General features: G+C 54.5%; 1 protein-coding gene across 5 annotated transcripts in view; it reads right to left on the reverse strand.

Moving 5' to 3' along the window:
* Window positions 1-862: 862 nt before the first annotated feature.
* The window catches only part of CTNNBIP1 (catenin beta interacting protein 1), a 46,980-nt gene continuing 30,704 nt past the window's right edge, over window positions 863-17,138 (reverse strand). For all 5 annotated transcript variants that reach the window (XM_045063708.1, XM_045063707.1, XM_045063709.1 and 2 more), the window contains one exon: window positions 863-3,229. In XM_045063708.1, coding sequence (XP_044919643.1) covers window positions 3,171-3,229 — 59 coding nt within the window. In that variant the 3' untranslated portion in view covers window positions 863-3,170. The remainder of the gene's footprint in view (window positions 3,230-17,138) is intronic.

Consider the following 17,138-nt stretch of genomic DNA (forward strand, 5'->3'; position numbering starts at 1 on the left):
GTGGAATGGGCTGTCTTGTGAGGTAGTGAGTCCTCCATCCTAGGGGGGCATTCAAGCAAAGGTTAGATAAGCCTTTTTTAGAGCTGTTTCAGAGGTGACACTGCATGGGCTGCCAGGCAACCTCCAACACCTCTCCCAGCACTGAGAGTGAACGATGTGGATTATGCCATCCGTCCTCATATTCTATGAACCCCACGGTGTTTAGTACCCAGTGAAACTCTTTGAAAAGGAAGTAGAAGCAGTGAGTCCATGTAAACAGCAAAAAAAAAAAAAAAAAAAAAAAAAAAGTCCTAAAATGGGATGATGAAGGGTGGAAATGAAAGATTCTAGAAAATGCTTCCAAAGCAAAAATTCCTAAAGGAGAAATGATTTCAGCTTCTAAACTTGAAAATACAGCTGAATACCAGCAAATCTCCCATTTCTGGGGTGACGGAAGGACCGGATATCTTGTTTGGACTTGTGTTGCAAGCAGCCGGAGACCACTGCCATCACACAGGATGCCGGTGTGTAGGGTAGAAGGGAGCACCTTCTAGGGTGCTCGGCATCTGCTCTGGAACAGAGAGAGGGCGAGGTCACCTCTGAAGACTACTGACCTGTCCAATCTAGGATGATATTTAGAATCTCCAGGTCCAAAAGGGGTCTCAGCCTTCTGTGGCCCTGCCAGCTAGGCTGGGGAGACCTTGGAATTCTTCCAAAGCCTGAGTTCTGCTCCAGGTCGCAATTAAACCAGCAAACATGGTGTTTTCAACCCTCCTTGCGGTGCCTCCTTGAGGAGAGAGGGCCCAGCTTCAGAGCCCATGTGACGTGGGGAAAGCAGTAAGTGCACCCAGTTCTGAGGGACATAACTCAGCTCACACACCAAGCTATTAAAAATCTTTATTGTTAATTTTTTTTCTCCAACAGATATATTTTTCATTGAAATATGGAGCCACAGCAACACCTTCACTTCTCCCGTTCAGACAGATCTCGGCCATCGCTGTTTTAAGTGGCAGGCCCGTGACCTTGACGAGGGCAGGCTGGGGCAGAGTACACACCACTGGCCAGGACATGGACCCTTTACGGGAGCTACAGGTACGAAGAGGGGGCAGATGGCAACACGCCATTGATGCCTGCTGGCAGATGTCACAGCCTGGGAGAGGGCACTGGGAAAAAGCTCCCCTTTCCCCAGGGGCTCAGCTGGGGCTGCAGGCCACAGAGCTGGGAGTGTGTTTGCGGATGCGCACACGCGCCACGGCTCCTGCAAGAAGATGCCATCAGGCCCCTGCTGGAGTCCCCACGGTCCTTGTTCCCTGGGGACCAACAGTCTTTGCAGGGTAACCTAACCAGGTCAGCTGACCAGGGCCAGGGGCCCACGTGTGGAGGTCAGGGTCATGGATACTGTGACACGCAAGTCCTCCTGGGGCAAGGCCCAGACGATGCTCAGAGCACAGCACGACTGCCCACATGGTCCTGAGGCAGCTCCTGTGATCCAGGACAGCCCTAGCCCTGAGAAGGGGGAGATTTCGCTCCTAGGGTCTTCTCCTGGCTCGGGATACCTGGGGCAAAAAGAGGGCCTCAGCCATTTACTGTCTCGGAGGAGGGTGGAGGCCCCCGTCCCTGAGGCCTGCATCGTTCTCCGCCTCCCCTCCTGGGTTCCGCTCTGGTGAGAGATACAGGGAGAAGGGCAGGCTAGCCCCAAGCGCACGGGGAGGACAGGGGGGAAGACCCTGGGCTTCTTCCAGCCCTTCACATACGGCTGCTCGGCAACGTGTTTCTGGGGACCTGGCTTGAGGGCCAGCCGGGTGGGACCCGCTCAGTGATGGCGCAGCCAGCTGTCTCAGGTGGCACTTCATAAATAAACGGTGACTCTGTCCATTCCAGGCTGACATGGAGAGAGACCCTTTTGGAGGCGGTGCAGTGAGGGGCACCGGCCTGGGATCCGAGAACTCCGAGGGCTGGCCAGGCCCTACTGCCCAGCGGCCCACACCTTGGGAGCCTGGCTAGCGGAGGTCAGGGCTGGGGGTTTAGAGCCAAAGGTCTCCCCGGCTTTGTGGGCCAAGCTTTGCGAGGTTCTGGGCTCCCAGGCAGAAACCTCTGCTGCACTGTGGGGTCTCAGGGCTGGGAGCAGCTCCTGCCCTTTACAGGAGAAGCCCCAGCCGTCCAGAGCGGTGCCCCTCAGCTGAGCACCGGCAGCCCCAAGAGGCCCAGATGGGGATGAACAACTCCCCACCCTCACCCCCACCACCGTGGGGAGCTGGCTGCTTGCCAAGCCATGGAAGCGATGCCCGTAAATCCTGCCTGGTGGTCACCTCTAAGCTCTAGCCTGCGCCTTCAGGACGGCACAAACCTCCTCGGGGGCTCTGCTTTCCAGCTGTAGACCCTGTATGAGGTCTTGGGGGTCCCCTGGCCAGGGCAGCCAGGTGCGGTCATTAAAGCAAACACACTCTCCCGGTGGATCCCCCACGGGGCGGGGGCAGCCCGTGGCAACGGGAGTCATGGATGAGCCAATGAGAAACCGAACACACATCTCAAAAGCCAATCAAAGGCAAACACAAACAAAACTTGGGGAAGCAGCAGCAAGCTTTGTGTAATAAATATTGCAGAGCGCACTTGGTTTCTTTCTTTCTTTTCTTTCTTTTTTTTTTTTCCTTTTCAAGTCAAATATAACAACCAATGTCCCGAACCCTGTTTTCAGCATTCAAAAGAGAGAAGCTGTTGCTATCAGCAGAACACCTGCAGCCAATCAAAGAAAAAAACCATTTCCCACTAGCCGGCCAATCAAAATCCTTTTCCAGTTTAAGCAGCCAATCAGGACTCTTCACATTCCTAAAAAGTGACCTAAATAAAGCACCAGATCTCGGAGAGCTTCCTGGGAAGCCATACACCGAGGAGCAAATTAAAAAAAAAAAAAAAAAAAAAAGTCAGAAATAAAAATAAAAGGTGTCTGTTGGTCAAGATTTAAAAATAAAAGGGTTTCTTTCTGCAGCCAATCAGGAGTCCGTCCCTTCAAGCCAATTGTAACTGCACCACCGGTGGCTCCCTGGATGCCAGCCCTGCTGAGTGACTGTGGGGCGGGGCGGGGTGGGGGTGTAAGGGCAGGGGGAACCGGGAAGGTCATCTGCCGCCACTCAGCTGGTCGAGGTCCTCACAGATCTTCTGGCAGCTTCCAGGGTGTTCCAAGGGGTTCACCGCTATTGCCTCCGGTCCTCCGTCTCCGACCTGGAAAACGCCATCACCACATCCTCGGCACCTGCAGATGGGGGCGGGGAGGGAAGAACCGTCAGACCCGGCACTGCAAGGCGGCTGGGGCCGTTACAGCCTTGTCGGCCCTAGTGGGGTCCTCCCTAGTCCCCAGTGCTTCCACGGCAGCCCACCTCCTCTCTGGGCCTTCCGGATAGCCTGGACATGCAGGCAACCTGCCCTAGGTGGCAGGGGGCTGTCGGGGTGAGGCTGGCTCAGGGCCACCCACTGACAGGCTGCATGACAAGAACCCAGGGCTGCTGGTCCTCCAGCGGAGCTCTGCTCATATCCCTTGCTCCAAGGTCACCAAAGTCAGGGGCACGAGGAACCTCCATCTTTCTTGTCAAGGCTTGTGTCTTGATCCCTTTGGACCATTAGGACTTCCAACAGCCAGCCCGCTTTGCCCAAACCCAGCACCTGCTCAAAGGAGCACAGCCGGGCCCATTTCCAGCCTGCAGCCAGCCTGGCTCCCACCGAGATAGATAATGGCCTGCATCTTTATTATTGTTATTTTTAATCATGGATTTGAGATTCTGGTCCAGACGCTCATGAAATCACTTCCTTTGTCTTGTTTTCCGTAAGACAGGCTCTGACATGCAGCCAGAGAAGGCGAGAGGGAGGAGGGAAAGAGCTCAAAACACTGACCGGCCCGGCCTCCCAAAGCCCCGGGTGCAGAAGAGCCTGCAGGCCCCGCCCCGCTCACAGGCCCTGGCCCTCCCTGGGGCCTGCTTCTGTCTCCCCTTACTCTCTCTCTGTCTCTCTTTCTTTATACAGTATTTGTTTTTAAGAAAAAAAAATTTATTTCCAAGTCATTTCTGCCCCCAAGGCGGGGCTCAAACTCACAACCCCAAGATCGAGTCCCGCGCTCTACCCACTGGGCCAGCCAGGCAACCCTCCCCTTTTTCTAACGCAGAGTTCTTGGTCACGCCCTGAGCAAGAATCGGTGGCCTGCGGCCTTTCTGCCATACTTCCCTTCTGCACCGCAGGAGGCATTCTCCCCAGCAGGGGAGGATGGCAAGAGCAGACCCAGGGAAGGCCACAGAAGAGGGGGCCAGTGTGCTTGGCCCCCCGCATGTGAAACAGAGTTTGGGAAGGGCCGCATCCTGCCCCGGCCCCAGGTGAGGTGTGGGCTGGTTTCCTCCACACCATAAAGGGGGCCTCCGCCTCCTCCTAACTGCCCTACCACACCAAGAGCTGGCGGAGGTACCCAGCAGTGGGTGCTGCAGAAGGAAGGCTCGTCCACAAGGACATAACATCAGAGATGGCTTTCACTCTGGCCACCGGTGCACCAGGGTGCTGCCAAGGGAACCGCCCAACCCCCACTAGCAGCCCACCAGCACAACTTCCCTTCTTGAAAATTCCTCAAATTATCTGACTTCTTGGGATGGGGGGGGGTCCTTTGCTTGGGAAGCCCTACAAATCCTTCCCTTATCTTCTTGGGAACATTCTGTTCTCACCTCGGTCCTAGGACCACGAAATATCACTGCAGGCAGAATTTTCCTAGCAACCACAGATTCCAAGATGACATCATACCCTGCCGGCAGCTGAGCTGGTCACCTACCAGATGCCGGCTCTTCCTGGGCGGGCGCCGCCTGCCCAGCTCGCTAATCAGAAGGGTCTGGCGCGGGCTGGGGAAGGGGGGTGGTGGGCCATGAGCAGGAGCAGCCCACCTGCTTCTTTCCTTGCCTGCTCCGTGGGCTCTCCCGCAGGGACCTTAGGCCTCTATACTGAGCTGCAGGCACAAAAATAGCATTGGCTGCTCTGAGAGGGAATAGTGCGCCTGCAGAGGGAACAGACCAGGGGCTGCGACTCCCCACACCGCAGCCTGCCTGGCCTGTGTACCGGGGCTACACTCTGAGTCAGGGAAGGAAGCGACCTCCTCTCACACAGAGACTCTGAGGACTCCAGCTTAGGGAGACACCTGAAGTGGAAGATCTGCCAGAGCCCCCCGGTGCCACAGTGCCAGCTGGTCTCCTGTTCCCGGCAGGGGTGGGGAAACCGGGAGCTTTCATTTTTAGAGCCTCCCACTCTGCTGCTGGAGCCGGCGCAGAAAGGGCCCACAGAGCTGCTGCCCATCCTTGGGCCTGCTCCGTTCCCAACGGACTTGCCTTTTCCAGCCCTCGCCAAGAGGGGACAGGCCCTTCCAGCGCATGGTCTGACCCGTCCTTATCATCAGCTGGCCCGCACTTGTCATTCCACCAGGGCCTGACTGGGAACCATGCAGGCCTCTGGGCAAGGATGTTGCTTTTCTCTCTCCTCTTCTCCATGCAGTTTGGGCCAGCAGCCTAACGGGGAGGGGGCGCTGCTCAGTGAGCTGCGGTAACTGAGCTCTAACCGTTTTCGAGCTGGGGGCCTCAGGCTGGTCCCGACAGTCCCTCCTTCTTCTTTAAAGTCCAGTATGTGGCAGCTCCCTTGGGTGCTGTCCCTGCTGGCCATCACAAGGCTCAGAACAGGAAGGCCCAGCCCACTGCCTCTAGGCTGTCAGCTAGTTTCCGGGCCCATTTTACAGATGACACTGCATCCATCCCATTGTTAGCTCTGCTGGCACCGCCTGGGCTCCAGCTCTGAGCTACCACCCAGCCCTTCCCACCTGAGGCAGGTGAGCGCGGGAGGAGAAGCTGAGCAGCCTTTTTTTTTTTTTTTTTAAAGATTTTATTCATTTATTTGACAGAGATCACAAGTAGGCAGAGAGGCAGTCAGAGAGAGGAGGAAGCAGGCTCCCTGCTGAGCAGAGAGCCTGATGCGGGGCTCGATCCCAGGATCCTGGGATCATGACCCGAGCCAAAGGCAGAGGCTTTAACCCACTGAGCCACCCAGGTGTCCCTGAGCAGCCTCTCTTGTTCAACACTGTCTGACCCGCCGAAACATAAAGATAGGCATCATGAGAAAAGATCACACACACACGCACACACACGTGCGTGTGCACATGCACGCACGTGTTTCTTACAAATACAGATATTCATAACACCTGTGATATGCAAAAATACTCAACAAAGTACTAGCAAACGACACAGCAACAAACAAACAGGATTCCATACTCTGAACAAGTGAGATTTATCCCAGAAATACAAGGGTGTTTTAACACCTGAAAATCAACTAATGTAACACAGACTAACGATAGGAAAAAAGGAAGAAAAACCATGCAACTGTCTGAACAAGCAGAGAAAACACATCTGACAAAATTTAACAGCCCTTCATGAAAACATGCTCAACACACTAGTAACAGACGCGAGCTTCCTCAGTCTGATGAAGGGCATTTACTAAAAACCCACAGCTGTTATCATACTTAATGGTGAAAGACTGGAAGCTATCCCGTTGGAGATTAGGAAGAAAAGGATGTCCTCTCCTGCCATTTCTGTTCAATGTTGTGTTGAAAGTTCAATTCAGGGCAATCAGGCAAGAAAAAGAAGTAAAGGCATCCAAATTAGAAAGGGGAAGAAGTAAGCTCAATTTGCGGACGATACAGATGTTGTATATAGAAAATCCTAAGGAATCCACTAAAAAACTATTAAAACAAATAAAATTGCAGGACACCAGATCAATATACAAATACCATTTGTATATTTCTATACATTAGTGATGAATAATCTGCAAATGAAATTAAGAAAACAATTTCATTTACGATAGCATCAAAAAATAATAAAACACCTAGGAACGAATTTAACAAATGGAGTATGGAATTTGTACTCGGGAAAGCACAAAACGTCACTGTTCAAAAACATCCCTGAGAGAAATTTGACACTGAAAGAAATCCTGCGCTCTTCACAGAAATTGACAAGCTGCTCCTAAAATTTGTAGGGCACTGCAAAGGATCCAGAATAGGCAAAATCCTCTTGAGAAGGACCCACACTTTTGGATTTTGCTACAGCAAACAAGACACGGTGGGACCGGCTAAGGAGAGATGTGTAGGCGGCGGAACAGAACAAAGTGTTCGGAAAGAAACCCTCCCACTTAGGTCAGTTACGTTTTGACAGAGGTATCAAGACATACAGAGTGGGAAAGAAGTGGACCGAGGGTTCTGGGGCAACCGGATCGTCCCATGTCAAGGATGAAGCCGGCCCCTTACCTTGCACCGTATACAGAAATTCCCTCAAAAGGCACCAACGACCCACATGTAAGTGCTACGATTATAAAACTCTTACCAGAAAACACGGGAGTAAACCTTCGTGACTAGGAAATGATTTCTCAGGCATGACACCCTAAGCATAAGAAATAAGGGAAAAAATAAACTGGGCTTTCTCAAATTTAGAGACATTTATGCTTCAAAGGTTACTACCAAAAAGGTGAAAAGGTCGGGGGCGCCTGGCTGGCTCGGTCAGAGGAGCCTGTGACTCTTGATCTCAGGGTGCTGAGTTCGAGCCCCACACTGGGTTTAGAGATTACATAAATAAATAAACCTTAAAAAAAAAAAAGGCCTTAAAAATAAAATTAAAACAAATTACAATGAGAAGACTTACTATTTAAAAAAATGGGGGGTGCCTGGGTGGCTCAGTGGGTTAAGCTGCTGCCTTCGGCTCAGGTCATGATCTCAGGGTCCTGGGATCGAGTCCCGCATCGAGCTCTACGCTCAGCAGGGAGCCTGCTTCCCTCTCTCTCTCTGCCTGCCTCTCTGTCTACTTGTTATCTCTCTCTGTCAAATAAATAAATAAAATCTTTAAAAAAAAAAAAAAGTGGAAAGGCGGGGCACCTGGGTGGCTCAGTGGGTTAAAGCCTCTGCCTTCAGCTCAGGTCATGATCTCAGGGTCCTGGGACTGAGTCCCACATCGGGATCTCTCTCGGGGGGCCTGCTTCCCCCCTCCCTCTTCCTGCCTCTCTGCCTACTTGTGATCTCTCTCTCTCTGTCAAGTAAATATAATCTTAAAGATAAAAAGAGTTCCTAGGGAAAAAAAAATGGAAAGGCAACCAATAGACTGGGAGAAAATATTTGCAAGTCATACGTCTGTTCAGGGACCAGTACCTAGAATACATAAATAACACAGCTCCATAATAATAAAAAGTCAACTCAATTTTTAAAACGGGCAAAGAACTTGAATAGAGATTTCTCCAAAGATGTAAGTAAGAATGGTCGGCAAGCCCGAGAAAAGATGCTCTAGATCATTAGTCACTATGGAAATGCAAATCGAAGCTACAATGAGACACCACTTCACACCCACTAGCATGGCTGGAATCAAAAAGTGACAATGACAGGAGTTAGGGAGGAGGAAGAGAGGCTGGAACCCTCATACGTCGCTGGGGGAACGCCAAATGGTGCTCCCAAGCCCACTCTACCCTCAGCCTTCCCCACCTCGGTGACAGGCCTGCCGTCCTCTAGCTGCTCAAAAACCCCAGGAGGGGAGTAACTGCCTGATGCCCCACCCCCACCCCCGTCCTGTGTGCACACGCACCCTCGTGTGCACACACACACATACCCTCTGCGCACAGCACATCAGCAAATCTACTGGCTCTACTTCTTTTATTTTTTTTTTTTTAAGATTTTATTTATTTGAGAGAGAGAGAGACAGAGACAGAGAGAGAGCAGGGTGGGGAAGAGGGGGAGGGAGAGAGAATCCCAAGCAGGCTCCACACCGAGCATGGAGCCCACACAGGGCTCGATCTCACAACCCCCAGACCACAACCCTGGCCAAAATCAAGAGCCAGACACCCAACAGACTGAGCTACCTGGATGCCCCTCTTGTTTTTTTTAAAGTGTTTTTGTTTCCATTTTGTTTAGTTACTGCTAGACCAACGTGGGACTCATACAACCCTGAGATTAAGAGTCATGTGCTCTTCCAACTGAGGCAGCCAGGTGTCTGACGTTGGCTCTACTTTTTATTAATTAATTAATTGATTAATTAATTTATAAGAGAAAGAGAGAGCATGAGTGAGAGCACAGCAGAGGTGGGGGAGGCGGGAGGGCAAAGGGAGAGGGAGAGAGAATCTTTTTTTTTTTTTAAATGTATTTTTTTTTTTTCATAGAGAGAAATCACAAGTAGATGGAGAGGCAGACAGAGAGAGAGAGGGGAAGCAGGCTCCCTGCTGAGCAGAGAGCCCGATGCGGGACTCGACCCCAGGACCCTGAGACCATGACCTGAGCCGAAGGCAGCGGCTTAACCCACTGAGCCACCCAGGTGCCCCAGAGGGAGAGAGAATCTTAAGCAGACTCTGTGCTCAGCAGAGCCCAACACGGGGTTCAATCTCATGACCCCAAGGTCACAACCTGAGAAATCAAGAGTTGGATGCTCAACCACTGCAGACTGAACCAGCCTGGCGCCCCGGCTCTACTCTTCAACTAGATCCTGAAAACACCACTATTTCTCCACCACCACCCAGGCCAGGCTACCACCATCCCTCGCTAGCTTCCTGTACCTGTTTCTGGATCTCCCTACTCTGGCCCCTGATTGTCCATTGTCCACACAGCAGTCAGAAAGAAGTTCTTAAAAACATAAGTCAGACCCTGCCACTTCTTTGCTCAAAACTCTCCAAAGGTTTCTTAATGTAAGATTTCTCATTGCACTCAAAGCAAACTGAACTCCATGCCTGACCTGCGAGACCCAACATGCTCTGGCCTCTGGTGGCCTCTTCATCTCTTTTTATACGCACTCCCTCCTCACTCCACTCCAGCCCCATGGGCTTCCTGGGCTCTGTCCTTCAGGCACAAGTAACTTGGTACCTCAGGACCTTTGCACTTGCTGTTTCCTTTGCCTCAGTGCTCTTCCCCAAGTTCGTGTCACAGCTCTTGCACTTCATGCCAGTGCTGGGAAAAATCAGTTCCTCAGGCCCTCCCTGACCACAGCTTCTAAAACAGTGCCCTGTGCCAGTCCCTCGGGGGGGCTGTAACCTGCTTCAGCGTGACCTATGGAGTTATATATTGTGATCTGACTCCCCATTAGAAAACACATTCTATGAACTGGGGACTTTATCCTTTTCATTCACAAATTCGCAGCACCTGGAGAGTTCCTGGGACGCAAGATGAATCCTCACTTAATACATGAGGAGCCTGATGTTCAGATTGGCGAAGCAACTTGGTGAGTCAGTGGCCCAGGGAGGAAGTGCGTGCCTCCGTGCCTTCCCCTCTCCCACACACCGCCATTCCTCCTCAGGGGAAGCCAATAACTGAGCTGCTCCAGAGCAGCTCTGGTCTCCCAGAGCATGTGGTGGCCCAGGCTTTCCCACAGAGACTGGAGCCATCCCTCTGCCCCTATCAGAATGGAACCAAGACCGAGGATTTAAAAACCACCACCAAAACAGCTCTGGGAGAGTTGGAGAGAATTCAGCATGGAACCCACGGCACCATCCCAGGAGGACAGCGGAGCCCAGGCCCCTGCCTCCTACCCCCAGCGCGCTGCCTGGCCTAGAGCCCTGCCAGATATCTCCCTAGTCCCCTGGTTCACCTAGTGTGGAAACGGGGCCCAGGTGCGTGTGAGAACACAGCTCTCCGAACCAGGCAGGGCACCATCCCACGCCCCACGCCAGCTCTGTCCCTTTAACAGAGTGCGGTCAAGTGACCGGGCAGAGAGAAATGACAACTATGCAGCTTAGAAAAGAGAAGTTGGCCCCCCGCCGGGGCAGGAGACAGACAATGGGTTCACTGGTCTGTTTGCAAGCTCAGGATGAACGCGGAGCAGCAGAATCCAAAGCCCAGAACAGGCTCCACACACCAGCACCTGCACCACCCGCAGCCGTGTCCTGGCTTAGGGAGGGCACCTGCACCGGCCCTCAAGAAGCACGCCTCCCTATGGGGGCAGGGGGCCGGGGACCCGGGGCCGCATGGTATGGAGAACACCCCAGGGGCACACACATAACCACCAGTGTCTGGACAATTCCTCTTGCTATTTGAGGCTCTAACATAAAGTCTTCCAAAGGTCTTCTCATCAATATGTAAGCACTTCAATATGCTTCCTGAATTGCCAGAACACTGTCCTGGCAGCCATCAGCTTCCAGCAGGCTCGGTGCTCACGACGACAAAGAACAGCAAAGAGGAGCACGGAGGTAGGCGCAGCCCCGAGGCTGACGTGGAAAGGGTGTACGTGGCCTATGGCACAATCCCGGCTGGAGAGATCCTAGCAGAGCCCCTCACCCTTTTCCAGGCAAGGAGGAGCTTAAAATGCAGCGACCCTGGAGCACAAGCTTCTGGGCAGCTGAGCACAGCTCAGGACCCCACCCGCCCTCTCCAGGAGAGACCCTGCGAGCGAGAGGCAGGCACAGGGCAGCGGGGAGAGGGACAAGGCCTCCCAGGCAGCTCTGATGTGCTGATCCCGCAGTTTGTGCCCGCATTCCCCCGAAGTGCCCGGCTGCAGGGGCACAGACGGAGCCCGAGAGCTCTTCCGGCTCCGGATGCTGCAAAGGCCGCTCAGAAAAGGCACTCAAAGGTGGTCGGGGAGGGAGACAGCTCTCAGGGCAGATCCTGCCTTGAAATCAACACAGGGTACGGGAAGCTTGGTCCAGCTCCCAGAGGCGGCCGGCCCCAGGCCTCACCGTCCAGGCTGCAGCCCTGCACAGATGTCACTGGAATAAAGAGGGACTCCCAGGAACGGCATCCATCTCTGGCAGGGGTGTCCCCATCGCCCAACCTGGAGCCATGAGCTCCTGCAGGCCCCGCCTCCCACAAGTGAGGGGCGGGGTCTCTGAAACCCCTGCGGCCCATCGCCACAGCTTCCTGGGACTACCCAGAATCCAGGATTCCAGGATCAGGGAGCTCCTGATCTCCGAAGGGGCCTCACATCTTCCTTGTGAGAGTGAGCAGCTGGGCACTGGAAAACTCTAGAAATGGAACCCAAAACCTCAGAGGATTCAAATTCCCATGGCTGCTGGACACCAGAGATGACAAAGGAAGCTGGCTTCCAAGAAGGGCTTCCAGATAGTCCCGGGCCTCTGACCTGTCAAGCCCTGGCCACCCTCCCCACGCACAGCTGGCGGTCTAGAGAGGAAACGTGGCCACAAGCTCCAAAGGCCCAGGGCAATTCCTGCCTCCTCGCTCTGCTCCTTCTCTGATTTTCGGAGGCGGTCCTTCCTCCTGAGCCCCAGGAGCTTGCTGAGGATAGGAACTAGGGTCCGCTACCCAGCTACCCAAGATGGCAGTGGTTCAGCAACTGGCTCCTGGGAGATGAGCTAGGCAGCAAGGCTTCTGGAAAAACAGGTCCCAGACCCTCCTCCAAGGCGGGAAGTTTCCATGGGGATGGGGCTCCAGCACCGCCCTGGGCTAGGCCTCCTCCCAGACAAACCCGCTGGGTGGCAGACACTGTTTTTAGCAGCCCGGGGGGTTCTATACCTCTCTGAGCTGGGGCCCAAGGTTCCCAGGGGATGGCTTTTACCTAGAGACAGCACGATGCTGGTTGCCATGGGGACAGTGGCCACAGATCCAAGGTCCCTGCAGCCAAACCAGGCTCCAGGCTGACAACCACATCACTAGGCACTCAGGCCGCCCGAAGGTGAGCACATGGCACCAGACGTGGGGTGGGCTCCTAGCAAATGCGCTGGGCCTCCTGACCAGCCAGTGAGGGCCTCCCTGGGCTTAGGCTCCCTCGGTGGACCCTGGCACCCCAGCACCCGGGCCTGGGTCTGACCCTGCCTACCTGGGCAACGTGTGTGCACACCCACCTCCGTTTTCTCATCTGTGAATGCGACGGATCCCACCTAGCCTGCCCCCCTGACCGGCGGGGAAGACTCGGCAGCAAAAACCATCATAAACGGCTTCGGGGTGGGGGTGGGAGTGTCACAGCTTGGAGTTCTAGTACACCTGCTCTGTTCTGGTCCCAGGCAAGCTCCCTCAAAACCACCTCACGCCTTCCCGCCCTCCCATGCCCATACCCAACACAGACGCTCCCTACCTCTGGGCTTGTCTTCCCAAACGAGGTACTTGTTTCCCTCAGATTCTTCGGTTCCCCCCCTGCCCACACCAAAAATAATGTAAGCTCTCCTAGAGCAGAGAGCTTGGCTGTATGCAGAAGACACAGAATTCGGGAGAAGTGGGTGGGAGTGGCCAGGAATGACCAGGTCTTCATTTAAAACCCGGGTATATTCTCAGATTCAAGAGGGCATCAGAATCACCCCTGGGAGAGGGGGGCTATTTCAAATGCAGATTCCCAGGCTCGCCTGGCTGGCATTCTGATTCAGTAGAGCTGGGTGGGGGGCAGGAGTCTGCATTTTTAACAAATTATCCGTGGTGATTCAGGGGTGGTAGTCTGTGGCCCGTACGCTGAGAGCTCAATGCCACAGACTGGCCCTTGACCCCCACCCCAGCTCCGAGCGGGTGTCCCTTGCCCACCAGCATTCTGAATGGGACCTCTGTCCTCCCACTTCCATCTCCTCACTGATCCCAGGCCCTCGGCAGTCCGGCTCCCAGCCGGGGCTCCGCAGATACTGTTTTAAGAAAGTCACCACGGACCCTTTTATGATCAGCCCGGGGGGACCCTGATAATGACCCTGCTGCCCCTCCCCTCCTTCCAGAGCGGTACTAGGTCCCCCGCTGCCTTCAGCGCTGTGCTCACTGGGCTCTGGCCTCCCCTCACGCTGCCTGCTCCCCCCTTGCGACCTTCCCAGGACTCCCCGCCTCCCCCGGCCCACGCTCCTGCACCTGAGCTCTGATCTGGCTCCCGCCCTGCCAGACGCCCCAGGAGCTCCCCTTCCTGCCTCTCAGCTGCTCAGACCGGGTGCCTCTGGCCCTGGGCCCCGAGTCTCCAGTCCTACCCCAACCTGGTCGCCCTGCCTGCGGGTCCTGAATGTCCAGCCTCTGAAAAATAGCATCACTTCACACGTGGGTGTCCCTGCGACTTTCCAGGTCACCCCTTTGTCCTGCGACCTCTCCCCAGCGCTCACCCTAAGTGGATGACAATCTGACTCAGCCATCCCTCCCCTTCAGATCTGTGGGGACCCCTTGCAGTCCTCAGGATGGACTCTGTCCAGAGCCCACGTGCCTTTCCCACCAGCCACCACCCACCTAGCCACCACCACATCAATCTTTTAAGGGGACACAAAGACACTCAACACTCACGCTGGGCAGGCTCCAGAGGCTTCCTCCAATTCTCCCCTCTGCCACACACGTTCCCACACATCCACCAGGGTTTCGGCAAACAGCACCTTTCCTCTGTGGCTTTCTGGGTGGGCTTCCCTCCCCTCAGGATGAGTCACACAGCGATCTGCGCCTTTGTTCATGTCTGTCCACCCTGCTGGACTGGCGGCTCGAGGGCGGGAACTGTCACTGGGCACCCCACTTGGCACATGGATGGATGGGCCAAAGAGAGCGACACTGTCCCATCTGTGCTGGACTGAGCGGACCCCTGACACCCCACTCCAAGACAGAGATCGGCCTTTGATGGCGTGTTGGGAAGTCAATGCAGTGTTGCCTGAGGGGCTGTGAGACCTCTGAGGCCCTGTTCTGGTTCTGTGCACTAGAACCCACGAGGCTGGGTAAGGAAGGGTCAAAGCAGCCCTTCCCAGGCCAGGACCAGAGGCCTCATGGGGCAACAGGCCCTGCTTTTCAGCACGCCCCTGACCCAGACTTGGGATGCTTTTTTCTTTTTTTCAAAGACTTTTTTATTTATTTGAGAGAGAGAGAGAGAGAACCTGAAAGGGGGGAGGGGCAGAGGGAGGAGCCGGCTCCCTGCTGAGCAGAGGGCCTGATGTGGGACTTGATCCTGGGACTCCAGGATCATGACCTGAGCCGAAAGCAGTTGCTTAACCAACTGAGCCACCCAGGTGCCCTGGGATGCCTTTTTCTTACTGTGACCTGGGTTATCACATACCCAATCCTTCGAATTGACTTTTCAGTCTGATTCCTGACCTTTTGGGTTCAATTTTATTATTACTAGGTTACAGGTAATTCTCATCTAAGTGTTGATTAAAGTTTAAAAAAAAAACCAAAAAAACCCTCTTGTTCCATAAACTGGAATTCTCCCGAGTCCTGACTGCCATTACAGCCCAGAGCCTGTCATCGCCGGGAGACTCTGGGAGAAGCTGGGAGCCCCCCTGGGAGAAGGCCCAGCAGACGGTCCCCGCTTGTACAGGACGTGACTCCCGGAGGCCCGGTCTGCACAAGGATTCAGGAAAACTCCAGCTCTGTGCTCGAAGCTGGACTAGGTGCTGCATGTGTCACTGGGAACACAGCACAGATCTGGGTCCCAAAGGGCTCCTGATAATGTGACAGCCGCTACCCTGCAGAAAAGGCTGCAGGGAGCTCCGCGGCGAGAGGAGAGGCCCCGGCTGAGCCCGGAAGGAGCCAGAGAGGGCTGCGCGGAGGAAGTGCGAGAGCAGAAGCTGGAGGGCGTGGGACGCGGCTCCAGGAAGAAGGCTGGCCGTGGAACGAGGCCCCACGGTGCCAGCATCTCACCCGGGGCTCGAGAGGGCCATGAAGGGGGGAATGAGCAGAGGAGGGCAGCCCCTTGGTCAGCCGTGAAGCCTGCGTGGTGGTGGGCCCTCCCCGGTGTCACAGGCTTCCCCCGGGGTGTGCCTGGGACCACAACTATTTTAACAAGGTTCCCAGTGTAACCCTGAGACCAAATGACCTATTTTAGGCTCCCTGGCAGCATACCTTGAGCAGCAGCTTTGGCTTCCAGGGTGGAAAGCCAGAAGAGCCCTGGGACAGCCCAGCTGGCTCCAGGCTGGGGACGTTCCCTGGAAAGTCTCTTGGAGAAAGAGCATGATCAGACCGAGGCTGGAACAGACCTGAGCTGCCAGCGTGCCAGCACTGTGGCTCCTGGGGCCAAGATGGGGAGCGGTGGCAGGCCAGGGGAGGTCCTGGGAGGCCCCGGGGCAGGGCAGGGACAGAAGCCTTCTTCACAAAAGGGGCCACATCTAGACCAGTGCTGGGACACCTAAACAAGAGCCTATCCACGGCGCCGCACGAGGACGAGAGTTCTGCAAGCGCCTTGTCCTAGGGAGGCTCAGCAGAGTGCCAGTGGGGGCTGGGGACTGGCCCTCGCTGGGCACGCCATCCCCTAGCCAGAGTGTGCAGAGAACCAGCACATTCATAGGCACCTCGGGGGAAGGGCCCAGGATTAAAAGGCAGCAAAAAACGCCAAATGACTTCTGCATCTTAATTGATATATTAATTGCCTAAATCACCCCTGTTCCTCAGATAAAACTCAGTACTGCTGAAAAAAGCACATGAACTTAAAGCCACTCCTAGAATTCATCTTAAAATAAATGAAGAGGAAGGGTTACGAGCAAGGATGGATGCTGGGTGCTGGCCACACCCGGGTTCCCGCCCCCATGGCTGGGCGCCCAGCACTAGACCAACCCTCTCCAGGCCTGTCCCCTCCTCTCTGAGGCGGGGCAGTGACAGCACCTGCCTCAGGACGGTCACGGGGACTCACTGGGGTCACACTTGTGTGCTACCTACAAGGGAGCCGGCCCACAGGAGGAGCTCAGTAAGTGGGTGCTGCCACTGTGATCAGCAGCAGAAAGGAGAAGGAAACACACAAAGGGGAAAGGACCGGTTCGCGAATTATGGCACAGCCGGGGGCTGCACGTTAAGCAATCACTAAAATGTTTTCTTCAAAACTGTTTTAAAATACTATAAAATAGGGGACACCTGGGTGGCTCAGGTGGTGAAGCACCTGCCTTCGACTCGGTCATGATCCCGGGGTCCTTGGCTGGAGCCCCACATTGGGCTCCCCGCTCAGCAGAGAGCCTGCTTCTCCCTCTGCCTGCTACTCTGCCTACTTGTGCTCTCTCTCTCTTTAATAAATAAATAAAATTTGTAAAAAAAAAAATACTATAATATCATCGGGGCGCCTGGATGGCTTCGTCAGCTGAAGCGTCATGATCCCAGGGTCCTGGATTCAAGCCCTGCATCAGTCTCCCTGCTCAGTGGGGGGCCTACTTCTCCCTCTGCCTCTGCTGCTCCCCCTGCTTGTTCTCTTTAACTCAAATGAACAAAATCTTTTAAAAAAATACTATAAAATTAATCATAAGTAAAACATGCATGTTAAAATGGATATTAA

Source organism: Mustela putorius, unplaced genomic scaffold, assembly GCF_011764305.1.
Source record: "Mustela putorius furo isolate JIRA1106 unplaced genomic scaffold, ASM1176430v1.1 tig00003853_pilon_pilon_pilon, whole genome shotgun sequence".
NCBI classification, from domain to species: domain Eukaryota; kingdom Metazoa; phylum Chordata; class Mammalia; order Carnivora; family Mustelidae; genus Mustela; species Mustela putorius.